The 17,500-nt window shown below is 40.6% G+C and overlaps 1 protein-coding gene across 1 annotated transcript in view; it reads left to right on the top strand.

Moving 5' to 3' along the window:
• The window catches only part of LOC138032568 (translation initiation factor eIF2B subunit delta-like), a 17,371-nt gene extending 7,423 nt beyond the window's left edge, over positions 1–9,948 (top strand). The window contains exons 6-15 of the mRNA XM_068880274.1: positions 517–602; positions 1,991–2,082; positions 3,382–3,499; positions 3,823–3,899; positions 4,265–4,367; positions 4,814–4,944; positions 5,649–5,740; positions 6,602–6,687; positions 7,540–7,720; positions 8,854–9,948. Coding sequence (XP_068736375.1) covers positions 517–602; positions 1,991–2,082; positions 3,382–3,499; positions 3,823–3,899; positions 4,265–4,367; positions 4,814–4,944; positions 5,649–5,740; positions 6,602–6,687; positions 7,540–7,720; positions 8,854–9,059 — 1,172 coding nt within the window. The 3' untranslated portion in view covers positions 9,060–9,948. The remainder of the gene's footprint in view (positions 1–516; positions 603–1,990; positions 2,083–3,381; positions 3,500–3,822; positions 3,900–4,264; positions 4,368–4,813; positions 4,945–5,648; positions 5,741–6,601; positions 6,688–7,539; positions 7,721–8,853) is intronic.
• Positions 9,949–17,500: the final 7,552 nt, after the last annotated feature.

The following is a 17,500-nucleotide window of genomic DNA, read 5'->3' as shown; positions in this document are numbered from 1 at the left end:
TTAGAACTTGAGAAAAGAGGACTTACATGACTGTATGTAGTGTATTAGGAGATGAGAGGACAGATGATGATGTTAATGGTGATAATGACGATGATGATGATGATGACGACGAAAATGATCACGCCGATGATGATGACGCCGATAAGGGGGAGATGACGATAATGATGACGCCGATAAGGGGGGATGACGATGATGATGACGACAACGACGACAATGATGACGCCAATGATGATGACGCCGATAAAGGGAGATGACGATGCTGATGACGACGACGACAATGATGACGCCAATGATGATGACGCCGATAAGGGGAGATGACTATGATGATGACGACGACGACAATAATGATGATGATAAAAATAAGTGCATCATAATAATTATTGTGGTAGATGGCATTTATGTTAAGACTTGACAGGACACAGTGACTTTCTTTGAGATCATTACGTAAATTTTTGGACATTCCTTTTTTACAGTGATTGCTTCATCTGTTTTCTATTTGTGTGTTTCTGTTTACAGGCCATCGTGTGATGGTTGCACATGATCTTCAAGCCGATGATGAAAAAGTGCAAAAGAAAGTGGCCAAGAAATTAGCCAGACAGCAGGTATGAGTACACATATATGAATATCATCCACTTATCGATATGCTGATAATACAAAATTATTTTTATGCAAATTGTCGGATGGTCCCAACAATCTTCTTCAACCCAGTAAAGATCTAAACTATTCACTTAACACGTTACGCCCTTGGTCACCTGATTATTACTTGGCACTTAAATCCTCTTAAACCGAACATATTTTGCATAGCTTACATGTATTTCTTGAAACTGAATTTTGAATTTTGAATCAGAAAAAGGGCTATGTCCGAAAGTTCATTTCCACATAACTTGCAAAATTGCGGCTAGTTTTGAGCAAAACTAAAAATCAAGCCATTCAAAACCTTCGGTGACATGTGCTAGCTAAATGTCTAGTTCTCACTCTCTTGAACAGTACCAGCCCTCTCTGAAGGTATCAGACAGGGAATATGCCAAACAATCCAAATTATGGGGGATCAATTTGAATGGATACATTTAACTTTTGGGTACCTTTTTGCGTTCTACTTTGGGTTGTGCTGTTAGTGTACAATTTGACAAGAAATACATATATATACAATCTTGCTGACGATTGTGTTTCAAGTACAGTAGTACTATGTATCAGACTGAGTGCACACTGTGTGGACGTTTGGTAAACATTGACTTACTCTCAATCAATCTTACATGTACACGTACATACCTATATAATGAGTTTGGCATACTTGTGCAATATAATAAGCAAGTTTAGAGTTTCAAAAACCGTGCGGGCGTTGGGATAAAAGCAAGGATGTATTAAAAAAAAAAATCTTGCAGCTGTTTACCATAACAAAAAAGACAATTATATGCTTGTTTTTATCCCAACGCGCACATTCGTCTCTTGAAACTCCGAACTGGCTTACAGTGTGCAATAGTAGGGACCTTAAGATCTACGACGGCGACGTCGACGAAAACGTCACCTCAAAATAGAACTTTGCTCTAGTAAAAGTCTTTCGCGATTATTCCATCTCGTTCACGTCGTACAATGTGGGCGAAGTATCCCAAAAATTAATTGGTACGAGCGGTTTTCGACTGAAAATAGAGAATGAAAGATTCTCTGCTGCATGCTCACGTTGTCGCCAAAACCTAAAATTTAGTGATTTCACGTCGTCGTCATGCAGAGAACCACAAAAATATGAGCTAAAATCCGTGCTGCACGTGCAGCACGATTATTTATGCTCTTTTAACCAATGATATCATTGTTTTGTGGCGTTTTCGTCGACGTCGTCGTCGTAGATCTTAAGCTCTCTAGTAACAATGATGAGACCACAGGCAATGCCAATTCTTCTCAGCATCACTGGAAATTTTTTCAGCTACTGCTCCAACGAGGGCCATCTTTGCATACATGTAGTTGGACAGTGAGTATATATGGTTATTTTTTTTAGGTTCCTCAGCGCACGTCACCTCAGAAAAAAGTTGGGTTATTTTCGCATCTTCATCAATATGAAAAGGATCCATCTTTAACACAAGAAATCAGGTACAGTGATCAACTCAGGCCCCGTCCACACTTATCCGGCGAATTCGCTGGCGAATCCGGAACGTTTTGAATACGCTCTCCAGAGTGGAGCGGAACCGTGTGGACACTAAATCCAGAATTTTTTAGCCGGATGACGTAACTAGATCGAATCCAGTTCCTTACTGTGAAATCAGTCCTTAAGATGGCTGCCGAGGGCTTCATGGCGCATGCTCTGTTTCCTTCAGGAGTTCTGAGTACTATAGTGAATCCAGATACGTTTCGGATACGTGTAGACGGGCAAATGCGATTTGAATACGCTACGTGTGGATGGGAATACTTTCGAATTGGGAAAGAAAAGGTTTCGGGGCCTTAGAGAAGTCAAAGAATGATGTGGGTTAAGAGAGGAGGCACATTATTTTGATGCTTTGAAGGGTACTTCTTAAGTAGTACCTGCGTTTAAGGGCCATACTGTAAGCCATAATCTACTACACAGCTAGTTCACCAGACTGGATTAAAGCCTTTCTGTGTCACCGTCAACAAAGGGTTAGAATAGATGGTATACTCTCGCCTCCTATTTCACCGCGCGGAGGGATTCCCCAAGGAATTGATTGGCACCCTTGCTGTTTGCGGTGTTGGTTAATAGGCTGGCGGAAGATTGCAGTACCAGGTTGAAGTACGTAGATGATGCTACTGTTATCGAACTTATCCCTCGAAATTCGCCTAGCTATTTGCCAATCGTTGCCTCTGACATAAACAAGTTCTCATCACACCGTAACATGACGCTAAACGCCAAAAAATGTCAGGAGATGGTTTTCGATTTCTTACAGTACAAGTCTACCACCTTGAGGCGGCCTGTACTGTAAAATACAGTCCACTAAATTGGCTAATCAGAGCACTGTTACTATGTAAATGAATCGCATTTATTAACAGTGTATGTACATGTACTTGTACACCAATGCAGACTACATGGTCAACTTTATTTCACTTGCAGTACAATACATACATAGAGTGTACTTAATTGGCGACTCACCATAGGTGCGTCTCACGGCAAAATGAAAGACAAAAACGAAAGTGATAGTACCAATGTACCGTGGGAACCAAAGATGCTGATTGGGAGGTTATGTCACGCATCAATAATTGATTTCAGCATCCCGTTGTTTCGGGTCATCTCTCGGCTTGGCGTCAGAAGTTTTATTGATGGAAGCCATGCAAAACGCAGTTTGTCCCATTCTTGCTTGAAGAGGATTCTGCAGAATAATCAAAACCGCAGTAATCTGAAAAAACCCTCGTCACTAAAGAAGTTTTTTTTTTTCTTTTCAGTCTTGGCAGTGTTGGCAATATCCACCCAGCTATTATCACCCTTGGAGTACAGTATGCTAAGGGAATTATATGTGGGTCAAATGCAAGATGTGTTGCACTTCTGTTAGCTTTTAAAAAGGTAAGATCAATGAAAATAAACGAACCAAGATTAGATGCAACAGTTGCATCATTAGTTAGGTGTCTTTGGTCCTGTCATCCTTGAGGAAAATTGCCTGGCTTTTGAAAGTAAAATCTTCAAATTAATCACTCACCCCCAATAATTAATTATCACTCTTTGGAGGGAGAGGGTTAAAGGGTAATAGTTTTTTTTGGTGGAACTAGATGTTGTTGACCCACTCTTCCCTGTCTAATAATTATATTTATTTGAAAGTTTTGGTTACGACTTAAAAACGTCTTTTGGTTCACCAGTATATTTTTTATGTACATGTTTTCTTTTTGCAGTTAATTGCAGATTATTCTACACCCCCTCAAAAAGAACTTTGCAGAGACCTGGACTCCAAAATCAAACCTAATATCAGGTAATTATAGCCAATACACCTGAGGTCAAGACCTTGAACACATTTTTTTTCCAAACCAAAGGTAATTATTTGTATCGTTTATGTTACCTGTTGTTAATGTACCAACAACAGGCTTCTGTACCGGTGGTTGGCATAATTATTTGAAACATTAAAAGTATAGCTGCAAGCAGTTATTTTCCCTATGTGGACCTCAATTCCTGTCAATAACAGATCCCATGCACAGAACAACACAGAAGGTCCGTTACGTAACATCAGACGCCAAGCCTTTGGATTCCAGACAGCTTTTAAAGTATTATTTGATGTAATTGTTGTGGAATTGCACTTGTGTTAACCATTATTTTCTTTTATCATTCCATGTTTTCCAGTTTTCTTACCCAATGCCGTCCTTTGTCGGTCAGTATGGGAAACGCCATCAAATATCTCAAGCTGCAAATAACACATTCACCTCCTGATATGCCTGACGACAAGGTAAACTTTGTATGAATCATTCAAACGGAGTTCAGGCGCTGGTTTTTATATTCGCGTTCGATATCATTTTGACCAATCAAAGCCACCGGTTAAGAGGCTCGTAAAAAGTGAAAAACTAGTTGTAATTTGATCTACAACCTCGCAAGGTAGAGGAATAGGTTTAAGGCCGGGTTGATGTCACCGACTGGTTTGCATTGCGACAGTTCTTTGAAAAACAGCGATGCAAAGTAATCTGCGACGTCAAACCGGTGTCCAATCCATTCCCCTTCATTGCTTGGTCATCGATCAAATCGCAGCTATTAACAAAATTACGTTTTCACTAAAAAAGGTCTAAAAAACTGCGCAATGCAGTTGGAAAGATTTCGGAGAATAAAGAAAGTGGAGAGGTTTGTTGAGGTGATAGGCACCTGACCTTAAATGTAACTTTGATTTTGTTCTATTTGCAGGCAAAGGAGTGTCTTATCGACAGCATCGACAAGTTTGTTCAGGAAAGGATAGTTCTTGCAGGAGTTGCTATCTCGCAGACATACGCAAGGACCAAGATAAATGATGGAGATGTTGTCCTTACATACGCTTGGTGAGTTTTGTAAATCGTCTCTCTTGTATTTTCTTCGATACTTCTGTGACCTTCACTCAGTGTTACTCTGATTCCCTTATTCCCTATCTTATCCAGTTTAGAAACGCCACACATTCGTCAAAGGATTTTCATCTGTGCAACTTCTGTTCTCTTTTCTACCCTTGCATCTTCTTCGTGTGACTGCCCATCTCTCTGATTTAGACAACATCGCTGTCCTCACTAGTGCAGCCTTATAGTTCTTGCCCTTTTAGCGGGAAATATCTGAGTAAAGGTAAAGTCTGCCACGAGCCTAAAAGGCCCACCAGGCCGGCACTTATCTCCGGTTTCTGTAGCATGAAGTTCCTGGGAGTATTTCTACTCCCCCCTGGATCGGATGCTAATGCATCGCAGGGTTACACCCAGCATTAACTTCGCCGGTGCCCCTCTCTACCCAGGTGTATAAATGGGTACCGTGAGAGTAAAGTGTCTTGCCCAAGAACACAACACAATGTCCCCGGCCAGGACCCGAACCCGGACCACTCGATCCGGAGTCGAGCACTCTAACCATGAGGCCACCGCGCCTCCCACAATCCTCCCAAATACCTGAGTACCCAGAGAAAAATAATCTGTGGCCATATATGGCGTCGAGTACGGGAATCGAACCTGGGAAACACTGGCGGAATGACCATGTTTACAATTCCTGATTCTTTTTCATTCATGTCTAGCTCCTCTTTGGTGCTTAAGATTTTAAAAGATGCATACGATGCTGGAAAGCAGTTCAGAGTGGTAGTTGTTGATTCGAGACCAAAGTTTGAAGGTAGCGTAAATTGTTTTCTTTGCGACCTAACGGGCGCATGTTTTCTTAAATTCTGGTAGCTCAAAGTTGCAAGAATGCGCAATCATAGCCAAGTTGAGCGATTTCTGGGAAAGTGTGGAGAGAAAATTCGCGATTTCTGTGTGCTTTACATTACTACATGTAGCTACACTATATTTGTTGGCTTAAACAAAGATACTGTCGACAAATGGACCTATTCCCTTGGAAAAACGTTAGTGTTCTCATTCCGGACCCGAACTACGAAATCGACAAGCCCAGGACAGTGTGATACTCACCCGGACGATTGTACTTCACTTAATAGTCCATTTCCGAGTTCATGTCTGCGTCCTCTTCAAAGCGAGTCTAAGCGCGAAGTGTTTGTGATGGTAATTTTACATATGAATGAAAACCGATTTCCATTCGCTATTTTCGCATTCCCATAACGCAATACGTTTAGGGAGTTCTTTGCATAAAAACAATACAAGTCATTCAATCTTGGGACTGCATCATACCTCAGTGAGCTGGATATCCATTGTTTTAAAGCAAGTAACCCCCAAATGGAACTGTATTCTGGGATTTGAGAAAATCGCGAATGATACAAACTTCGCACTTAGACTCGCTCTGAAGAGGAGGTAGACATGAACTCGGAAATGCCCTTATTGAGAGTCAATTCATGAATTCCCTGAGAAAAACAGAGCAGAGGCGAGAACCAAAAAAACGCAACCCTTTGTTGGCAACCCTCACTTTTCCATCTCTGCTTCCCAGAATGTATGTTGTAACCTTGTTACAGATCATGCGATGTATACCAGAGGGTCTCACGGGAAATTTTATAAGGAGTGTGTTTTCTCCCTTTCTGTTGTTAAGGTCGACAGTGTCTCCGAAGACTGGTGAAACACGGGATAAGATGTTCGTATGTGTTAATCAGTGCTGTGTCTTATGTCATTAAAGAGGTGTGTTTTGTACTTAAAACCTAATTGTGTAGTGAAAATTTGTGGTCGATATCATTCGGAGGTTTCCAAAGAGAAATTGCGTACAGTGGTGGATGGAAAGCGTATGAAAGATGAAGGGCTGGACCTGGACCTCCATTTTAGCGCAAATCCACACTATTCTTGAAGCTGACAAGCCTTCAGTTCAGATGATGCTGGAGTCGTCCTTACGTGTTCTAATTATGTACTATTGATTTAGGAACCTTGTTAACCGAATCATCACCCTTGATCCTTGTATACTTCGTTTTAATTATCACTCAAGAGCTACTACATACACTGAGAGAAAGGATGCGTTGTTTGCTCTCTAAAAGTGGGCATGCTTACGTGGCTAATTAATCATGTGTACCAGATTGCACATCCTCAAGATCACATTAGGGGGATTCTTGCTTCAGCACCATAATCATGCCACAAAGGTTGCTAGTCTACTGCTGTTTTTGTTTTGTTTTTTTTCCTTAAACAACATCCTCAAAATCACGTTTCCCATTCTTGATAAGCTGCATTTACCGTCAATTTCTTCTGGACCCAGCTCTCCTAGGCCCAACCGCTCACTTTTGATTGTAAGCAATAGGGGTTGGCTAAGATAAATTGCCATTAAAATAGAAAGAGGCCTCCTAGAAATGAAAGCTGAATGTGCCGCTCGTTCGGTGTCTCAAGCAAACCTTCCGTCAAAATTGAAAGAAGAGAGATTTTTAAACGTAGTAGCACTATAAGGATGGTTGAAACGTGTCATGGCTGATTTATGTGCGTCGGTTCCCTAGTGTTTCCAAGTTCTTCCATTGTAATCCACCATTACTCTTTCTCTCAATCGCTGTCAAGGTGTCCAAGGTGTTCCTCGGTGCCCATGCCCTTCTCGCCAATGGTTATGTCAAGTCACGTGTTGGGTCGTCTATTATCGCTATGGTGGCGCATGCGTCAAATGTGCCAGTGCTGGTTTGCTGTGAGACGTACAAGTTTTGCGAGAGAGTGCAGACAGATTCCTTTGTTTCCAATGAGCTCAGTAAGTAAAACAAAGGGAACATAACCAGGAGAGAACTCCCATTCTGTCCCACAATTCTATAACTGCACTATAACCCGCACTTCAAATAGAGAGGTTTTCAATTGAGTGTCGAAAGTAATTAGCAAATTGCTTTGGTTTTGCGTTTACTTCCCTCAGTGATTGGTTGAAAGTTCTCGCGCCATTTTTTCAACCAATCAGGGGTCAATTCAATAAAACTTTTACACGTGTAATTTACAAGTGTAGCTATTGTTCTCAGACTCTAAAACAATCATTATGGCTACACTTGTAAATTACACGTGTAAAAGTTTTATTGAATTGACCCCTGAAGTGAAAGCAAAACCAATCGTGGCTTACGCGTGCACATTTTCCCGCACTTTGTGTCGGCTACGTGTAATTACTTTGAGTGCTGATTGGTTTACTGGATTGTCTCCGTCCTTTTTGATTGGCCAAAGTTATTACTTTGTTTTTGGTTTTACGACACTCGATTGAAACTCGCTCTATATATAAATATATAAATCATTTCATTCATCAAGTCCTCCCCCGGAAACACAAGAGCCCAACAAATTGACCTGTACCCAACTGTGTGGCTTCATAGCTCAGTTGGTAGAGCATTGCACCTGCATTGCACCAGCATTGCACCGTCATTGCACCTGCATCGCAGAGGTCATGGGTTCGAATCGCGTTGAAGGCGTCTGAATTTTTCAGGTGTCAAGAAAAGGCAATTGCTTAAATTGTTCAGTTAAGTGCAAGGGTCACTTACTTCGTCCTATGCTGTCCCCTTGTCCCGGATTTTCCCCGCAGAATGGACTATTTTGGGCGGACTTTTAGATTATATTTCCTGATAAAAGGTAGTTCCGGTGTCATTAGTCTGGTCAAGAAATATTGGTGCCAGCAAACTTTGCAACAAATATGCCATTTTCGAAATATTAATATTCAGCTTGATAGCGAGGCAGAGAGGGCAAAAACAAGAGAAACAAGTTGCAATGAATGTGAAAGATATTAACATTTCATGCCACTTTCCTTTGTCTTTGTCCTCCAAACCTCTCTTTCAAGCTGAATTTTAATATATCTAAAGTGGCCTATTGCCTTCTGTCTTCCTTTTGTTGACTTGCTGTTGTCCTGTTTCTCTACAGGTGACCCGGATGATTTGGTACCGCTGACCAGAGAGACTGAAGATGTTTTATCCGATTGGAGAGACGTCAATTCTCTTCATTTATTGAACTTAGTATACGATATCACACCGCCTCATTTCGTCTCCATGGTAATAACAGAAGTGGGCATGATACCCTGCACATCTGTTCCAGTGGTCCTCAGAGTACAGAATCCTGATACACAATAGTTCCTCGTTCGTAGTGCCGTGCTCATGGTACATTTTGGAATGTTCGTGGTGGCCTCGGGCTATCATCGGTTGCCGGTCGACAATCGTCGGCTGTCAGTTGTCTGATGTAGGTCCCAATTCACGGCAACCTCGTCAACCTTGTCAAAGCGAACCTAAGTTCGAAATAGCATTAGAACTTTAAGGAGCCGTGGCACGAAATTTAGGCAAATTCATCGACTGAAGACTGGCAAAAAAATCAAGCGAAATAACTAAATGTACTATGAAATTATGAAAGAAAAGGAATTTTATTTAAGTGTCTTGTCGTTCTAGCGCTGGAGCACTAATTGAGGACACTGTAAACTGAAATCAACAATTTAACACAAATCAAGTCAAATGTTGGTTTTTTGGAGGAGAGGGGAAAACCGGAGTACCTGGAAAAAAACCTCTCAGTGCAGAGTAGAGAACCAACAAACTCAACCCATATATGACGCCGAGTCTGGGAATCGAACCCGCGCCACATTGGTGGGAGGCGAGTGCTCTCACCACTGCGCCATCCCTGCACGAAGACATTTTCGAATGAAACAACAGTGATGGGCAAAATTGAAGAAAAGTAAAATGGATTGCGATTGGGGTTTTTGAAAACTGTTCAGCCAACAGGTTTTTCTTCTCTGGTGTTTGTAACTTAAATTATGCTTGTTCGACGTACATGTTTGGTCATGAAACATTGAGTTGTGTTGATTAAAAGCATTGATAGGGTAAAGTCAGAAGCGTATAACTCCGAATCGGGGTTATATGGTAAAGTTAAGTTGCGTAGCGTGTTGGGACGAGTAATTGGTAAAACAAGAATTAACTTCACTGCCGTGACACATTGTCTTTAAATTTATTTGAAACAATAAAATGGATTTAATTGGGTGTAACATGGAAGGATTGACTTCAAAACTAGTTTTAAAAAACGAAAAAGAAATGCGAATCCTCTCTGTTCGATCAAGTTGATTTAAACATAATTGCATACAGAATATGAGAACATGTGACAGTTCAACGTCTTAAAACTGAAGATTATATAAAATGCAGAGTTGGTGTAGGTATTGCGTCCGTACTTTTTAAAGTGAAGCCACAATGAATTATCATGCAGAAACGACAACAACTGCACAGCATTGTATTTTTGTATGTGACATCATTCTCATCAATAAACAACCGACGCCTTTTCGCGGAAGGAATGTTTTACGATCCAACGTAGATCGCAAGCATCTATCTTTCATTCTGTAATAATCTTGAAATCCTGTAAAAAATGAAAAAACAATGATTGAAAAAAAGCACTCTCTCCTGCAGTCCATCGATTTCGATGATGACTGAGTTGGAGGTCTTGACGTGGTTATGACTCGTACTTTTGCAATGGGGGTGTGTAACAGAGTGCTGGTCTGGCCTGGGGCAGATTATGGAGGCGCTCTTACTGTACTGCGTACCTTGATGTCCGTACCACAGCACTCCAGACTGTTCTGTTCAATGCTTGGTCCTCTCAGGTATCAAGATCAACTTCGGCTGTTTTCATGTGGTTCTAGATGACGTCCTTGAAGCGAAGCTTCGGGCCGCCCATCTGGCGTTTCCCTTGAGCTACAATACTTTTGGAACTCGATCACCAAGCATGCGTTATTTTTAGCTTAGGATAAATGCAGATGTTAACTCTTACCTTGAGAAGACAGTAACTATAACTAAATAAATGAATCAATTTAAACTAAATCCTTGCAAAATCAGATGTTTCTGTGTAATTATCATGATTGTAATAAATAATATTCAGGTATATCATGAGCAAAGTACACCACTGCTTTCCGCACAAGTCTCCGACGTAACAGCCTCTAAGATATGGAAGTGCATTTTTTTCAAAACAAAAATTCGTGATAAGGCTTAAGCTTGGGACAGGTTCTAGCATAGTTGGACCTGACACGAGGTAATGCAAAGTTTCTGAAGTAACAGGAAGTCGTTTGGACAGCTGATAGAGTTATGCATTGGAAGGGGAAGATTCTAATTCATAATGTGAAGTGCTAGTTTTCTACCCCATATGAACCATGTGGGCGTTAGCCCTACTAATGGAAATGGGCCCACACAAGGACAGAGACAAACTCTGACCAGGGTGGGAAATTGTGTGTGCCCATTTCCATTAGTAGGGCTAACGCCCACTTGTTTCATATGGAGTAGAAAACTAGCACTTAACATTACAATCTAATCAGTTAAGTCAAGAGAAAAAGAGGGGACAGAGAAGGAGGCTCCCGGTCCAGCCCTTGGGATATGTCATGTCCACGAAAGTTATTTTTAGTCTTCCGAGACGTCCGCATGCAGGCCAAGCTCGGTCCGATGTTTGAAAGAAAATATATATTTATCAGCCTTCCACGCGCGCCATCATTTTCTCTTTTCACTAAGAACCTGAGAGCGAAGCAAGACTGCATGCGGACTTCTCAGAAGACAGACTTCCGCTAGAACAGAGACGTCCGCTACTCTAAAAATAACTTTCGAGGACATAACATATCCCGGCCAACTCCATGACCCTCCCTCTCAGACCCATCAATTTCTCTTGGTTAAGTCTGTTCAAATGTAAGTGCTACACGGCCAACGTTTGCAAAAACTTAATCCTTCCTTGTTCCAATTCATAAGTCTGTCTGGGGAAGGTTCGTGTGTTTGTGATCGCAAACATTTCACAAAATTGCAACGATTAAGATTTTATTAATAGCGGAGCTCCGGCGGCTCGAAGGGCGGCTTAGCGCAGCACCATACTCATAGGAAGGAACCCATGAGTTGCTTTTCTCATGGTAATTGTGTGCATGCAAAAAAGGATTCACGGGGAAAAACTGTGATAACGGTAAGCAATATAGGCGAATTGCTTAACAGCAGGCAGTCCTAGCCAGGTTTTGAAACTACGACTTCCGTAACAAGGGCTGGATGCTTCACCCTTTGAGGTACAAAAATCTTTGGGTGCAACAATCGAGGACAAAACTCGTTGAGAAAACAGTACACAAACCGACAAAATGCACTTGTTTACTATTTCTCCGTTGTGAATTCCAAAACATTTTCAAAACATTTACTGCTCCCTTACCCCCCCCCCCCCCACCCCTCCCCCCTGTTCCCTTATATCCAGTGTTGATTTGGAAAGTTTTATATCCAGGAAACTGTTCGTGACCCCCATAAAACCACATTATGAGGGGTGGGGGGGGAAGGGGGGAGTTGAAATATGGTCAATAGTTTGTTTACAACTGGAGGCGCTTGGAAGGGTAATTTGTTTAAGAGTTTTGTCCACGATTATAGAAAGCTTATCTACACGTTCTGTGTCCGGCTGGTCTATGGGGTAATGGGCTCTACAGTTTTAATTATTTAACAATTATTCGCCGAAGAGAAGGTGAATATCTGTGAATAAAAACCGAGACCAATTCGAAGTTTTTATTCAAGTATTCACCGAGCCTCAGGTGAATAATTGTTATTTGAAAAATATGCATTAACTTCAAAACAATTTAATTCTTCGTCTGTCACCTCGACAAAACGGCTTGCGGCCATTGTGAAAAAAACACTTTCCTCCTAACGTCAGTGGCTTCATAGCTTAGTTGGTTAGAGCGTCGCACCGGTATCGCGAGGTCACGGGTTCAAATCCCGTTGAAGTCCTGAAATTTTCAGGCTTCTCTACGCAATTGCTAAAATTGCGTTTATAACTGCGAGAATCATAGCTTTTCTTGATTTCATATCCGCAGTTCAATGTTCATTTCATATATCATTTCGTTCATTAATAATTGTTATTTTGGATGATAAGTGTAGCCTGCGAATAACAATAATGCAAAAAATTTACAATGATAATGGATAATGATTGTTTTAATTACGAGTAAAAAGTGTCCGGAAAACTGATAATATTTTTAATGACACGCATCTCGCATTAGAAATGTGTCCCGGAAACAGAATATAATTTTCTGATCTTTGTGACGCAAAGACATCGCGCATTAGCGATCGTCTTAGACTTAATGAACATCTTTTTTAGACTTCTTGAGTTACTATTTGCCGAAAAGGCATTCACACTGTTCTTGAATTTTTAATTAATGTTCCCAACCCATGATAACAAGTGTAAGAGAAAACAACTTGTGGGGTGATGGGGTGGGAGATGAAGCAATCCATTAACGATCAGGTCATATTAAAGGTAGGATAACTAAATTGCCCAGCAAGAGAGCTCGCGATCCTCTCCAAGGGGTTACAATCCCAAGGCCATGACAACAATTTGGCAATGCGAGGTTACAATCCTCGACAAGGGGTTACAATCCTCAAGGTCACAGTCCTTTCCAGAGGGTTACAATCCCTCACATGAGAGGTCCATACCTATCTAGGGTTGCGCCCCCTGGTTTCTATGGTAACCGTGCGCGATCAGAAGGCACACAACCCTAGTACAGTGACAAGGAAAGATTACGTTTTTTACAAACGTTGGCCGTGAAGCAATTATATTCTAACAGACTTCACTCATTAGAGTGTTATGTAAAGTGCTAGGTTTCTACCCCATCTGAGCCATGTGAGCGTTAGCCCTACTAATGGAAATGGCCCACTGTGTAATCATTTAGTACAGCGAGTGGAAACACTTCACCCCTACCCGTAGTTTATTTCACAATATTGATTAGATAACTATTTGACAAAGCACAACGGAGGATTTAACCCTTCATATTAGAAAAGAGAGTCATTGACATGCAAACATTGAATGAGTCCATGTTAAAATAGGTCATTAACTGTAACAAATCCACAGATAATGTACAACTAGCTACCATACTTCCCCCACGACATGTCCTGGGACATGCTGCTAAGGCACCAGGTATGAAAGAAGGGGGGAAGGGAGGGAACTTAAGGGAAGATGCTTCTGAGCTTAAGTGTTTTCGCAATGAAGACAGAACTGGAATGACAGTAGCAAAGGTCGGACTCGACATACTAGTCCAAAGCACGAGGCACCTAGAATGTGATTGGATGAAGTGCATGGTGTGACGCTCACGTGAAACAACGTTGCTCTGTGACAGAGAAAGCCTAGGCTCGATCCCTTGCAGAGGTCATGGTTGTCACATTGACTTTAATTTATAATGGTTTATAAATTGGCTTTAATGTTCCCAACCCATGATAACAAGTGTAAGAGACAACAGTTTGTGGGGTAATGTGGTAGGAGATAAAGCACTCTATTAGCAGGTCATGAAAAGATAGGTCGCGATCCCTCTCCAAGGGGTTACAATCCCCAAGGCCATGAAAACAAGTTGGCAATGCGAGGTTACAATCTTCGCCAAGGGGTTACAATCCCCAAGGCCACAATTCTCTCCAGAGGGTTACAATCCCTCACATGAGAGGTCCTTACCTATCTAGGGTTGCGCCCCCGGTTTCTATGGTAACTGTGCAGGATCAGAAGGCACACAACTCTAGTACAGTGAGTCTATGAGGCAAAGGGTGACCCGCATGGGCACACTTCATCCCACAAATACACGAAGTGTATTCCCCATTGACGAACCAACCACAAACTAACGGAAACGTACCATTGCATATATTCCATGTAGCCTTTTCATCCCCACAGGAACACAGAGTGTAGTTTCGCAGGACAAACAAAACAATAATAAACCTAAGAATCAACCGCGATTAGGGATAATATCTCCTCACTAGTTTCCGTAGCACTTCTAGAATTAAAATAATCGTTATTGCTTTTACCTGAAAACAAGTACTCAAGTGTTTGATAAGCGGTGTGGATTCAGATTGATTCTGACTCCACTAACTCGAGATTAAACGTGAAAATCTGCTGTAGTTCATTGGCAGTTCAACAGTCAGTCTGGCTGAGCAACGGAATCTGAGAAAGATTACCTCATCAAGGAACGTCATCTATAGTATTAGAAATGATTCTTACAAACTGGATACTGTGTGTTACTGAAAATTATATACTACCGTGCAGTGCCAGATACGAAAAACCACCAAAAAGCACCCTTTATGCACCGATCAACTCGAAACCTCAACATCCCCTAAAAACTGGAAACTGAGGTAACTTTTCACCGACTTCAGTTCAAAAATTTAGATGGCGGAAGAGATTTTAGCGAGCTACAAGTCAGACCTTAAACAGATCAAACAATCTTTTCTGCGGCTGAAGTGTGTCCTTAGTTTATACCCTTCCAATCAGAAATTGCCATTTATTGCTAGTTGTTGTGCTATTTTTATTTAAAATGAAAATAAACTGTATAAAAGCAACTAATTCACCGTTGATAATACACCAGTTGATAATACTAATACTATACTAATCCACTAGGTGACAATACTAACTTACAGATACATTTATAATTTATAAAACAAAAAGTATTTTTCTGGATATGTCTGCAATTCACTTTTCATTCAAAACAAACAAAAAAAAACGATGCATGCATGAGAAGATGATCCTCTCTTGGTGCACGACAACAATATTTTCCAAAATGGCAAAAGAAAGTTTTACAGCAAGACCCGGTTTGCAAAAAAAAGGAATGTCTCGCTGCCAAGATTAGATATCCATGAACATTTCATAAATGAGTGCCATCATTCACAATTACACTCCGGCTTTTTTTTATAAGAACGTCTAATTTTGGAGCTGACGCTGAACGTGCTTATATATTTTTGCGATGTGAGGCTGCAAACGTTCAGTGTTAAGATGTTCTTAAATTTACATCAGACTTTGTTTCACCTGATGACTTTGGTGGTGTTAAAGTTATTTTGAAACGATTATAAATAAGAACGGCTCATTAATACAAACTGAGATGTGTATCATGTACACTAATAAGAAAACCATTATTATGTCATACAAAATATGCTTTAAGGTATTTGGATTAATTTACATTTATTTTCCTGTATTTTATGCTTTGATTTAAAATACAAATAAGCAAAATAAAAACGTTCTTAATTAATCGACTCTCAGCCTGAGGAATGCTTTTAATAGACCTTTGCATGGTTAATGACGCCATCTTGGCTGGGGAGCAAACACGGCAAAAATTACTGTAAACGAATGGGATTTTGGCCAACTCGGAACCGCTGTAACGCCGCTACAAATAGGAGGATTTCCACATTGAAAGTGTCTTTTTAAAGACATTTATACTGAGGTTATTTTGATGAAATAAAAAAATAATAAAAAAAAACTGATTCAGGCTACAACGACCACAAACGAATTTTTAAGATTTCATACAAAGCCTTCTAAAATCATGTTGCAAATTTCTGCGAAATTAGAATCCACATGAGAGTTATAATTCGAATTTGCGGACGTCGTACTTTCCGAAATGGCTTTATTTTACGTTGAATGAATAATATCGATAAAACTATTTGAAGTAGTGGAAAAAGTTGGAACTCCGTCTCTTTTTAGCAGCCAGGCGCTACAGCGGTTCAAGGTCGGCCAGAATCCCATACATTTACTGTAATTATAACCGCGTTTACCCCCCAGCGAAGATGGCGTCAGAAACCGTGGAAAGGTCTATACGTCCTTAAAATTTTGGTTGACAGACTCAAAACAGCATCACAGCCTCAAGGAAAGAAAAAAGATTCTGTTTTTTTCCTTTTTTTCGTTTTTAACCCTTCGACTTCCTGGAGTAATCAGTATGTAAATTCTCCTCATAATTTCAAACACTTTCCGGTAAACAAGTACAGAGAATGAAGATTATTTTAGCTAAGGCATATTGTCTTGATATAATACCACTCTCATGACTAGCAAACAAGGAAACTTGATCCTATGGCACCAGTTAGGAAAATCAACTTCTACTGTTACAGAGTCCTTAAACATCCGCTAACTTTAACGATCTTCTTAATTACCACGCGAATTTAACAACTTCACCAATGTTTTCCCTGTTCTTGGAAATAATTAATTCCGTCATTCATTATCACTTAAGGATGTCGCGAAACAAGCTGCAATCAATTGCAAAAGTAGTTGGGACGCAGCTAACGCCAGGATTGGCCTGACAACATCTTAGACGCCTGAAACTAAGCACAAGATGCACGCATTATTGTGACCTCACCATAGCAACAGATAGGCGCCATATATTTCAGCTTTAAAAACATCAAATTTCTTTCTAATTCCGAAGAAAACAAATCGTTTATTTTTCCCTTTCTGAAGAATGCTTAACAGCCCTCAAAAAAAGGGTGAAAGATTAAAGTTTGTAGTTTGTCTGACTCCAATTTATATAACGGCACTGTTACTATTTTGTCTTCTGTTGTCACGGCTAGCAAGGATAGAAAATATTTCACACTTTCAGATAATTTTGTTTTCTTCGTTTCAAATCTTCTTAGCCAAAACTCAATAATGATCAACTCTTCCCTCAAGACTTGACATTATTCTCTTGCGTTTCACGGCATGTTTTAGAGCAAAAGGAAACGTTGTAAGTCATTTATGTTCAGGCTGTCGAAAAAAACAGAAATACTCTGCCAAGGTAGCCCCTTAATTCTTACAGGGTAAAAAAACTGCAATATGTCATCTTACT

This window comes from Montipora capricornis, chromosome 14, assembly GCF_036669925.1.
Source record: "Montipora capricornis isolate CH-2021 chromosome 14, ASM3666992v2, whole genome shotgun sequence".
Taxonomy (NCBI): domain Eukaryota; kingdom Metazoa; phylum Cnidaria; class Anthozoa; order Scleractinia; family Acroporidae; genus Montipora; species Montipora capricornis.
The sequence above is the reverse complement of the archived record's forward strand: the minus strand, read 5'-3'. Positions and strand labels throughout refer to the sequence as shown.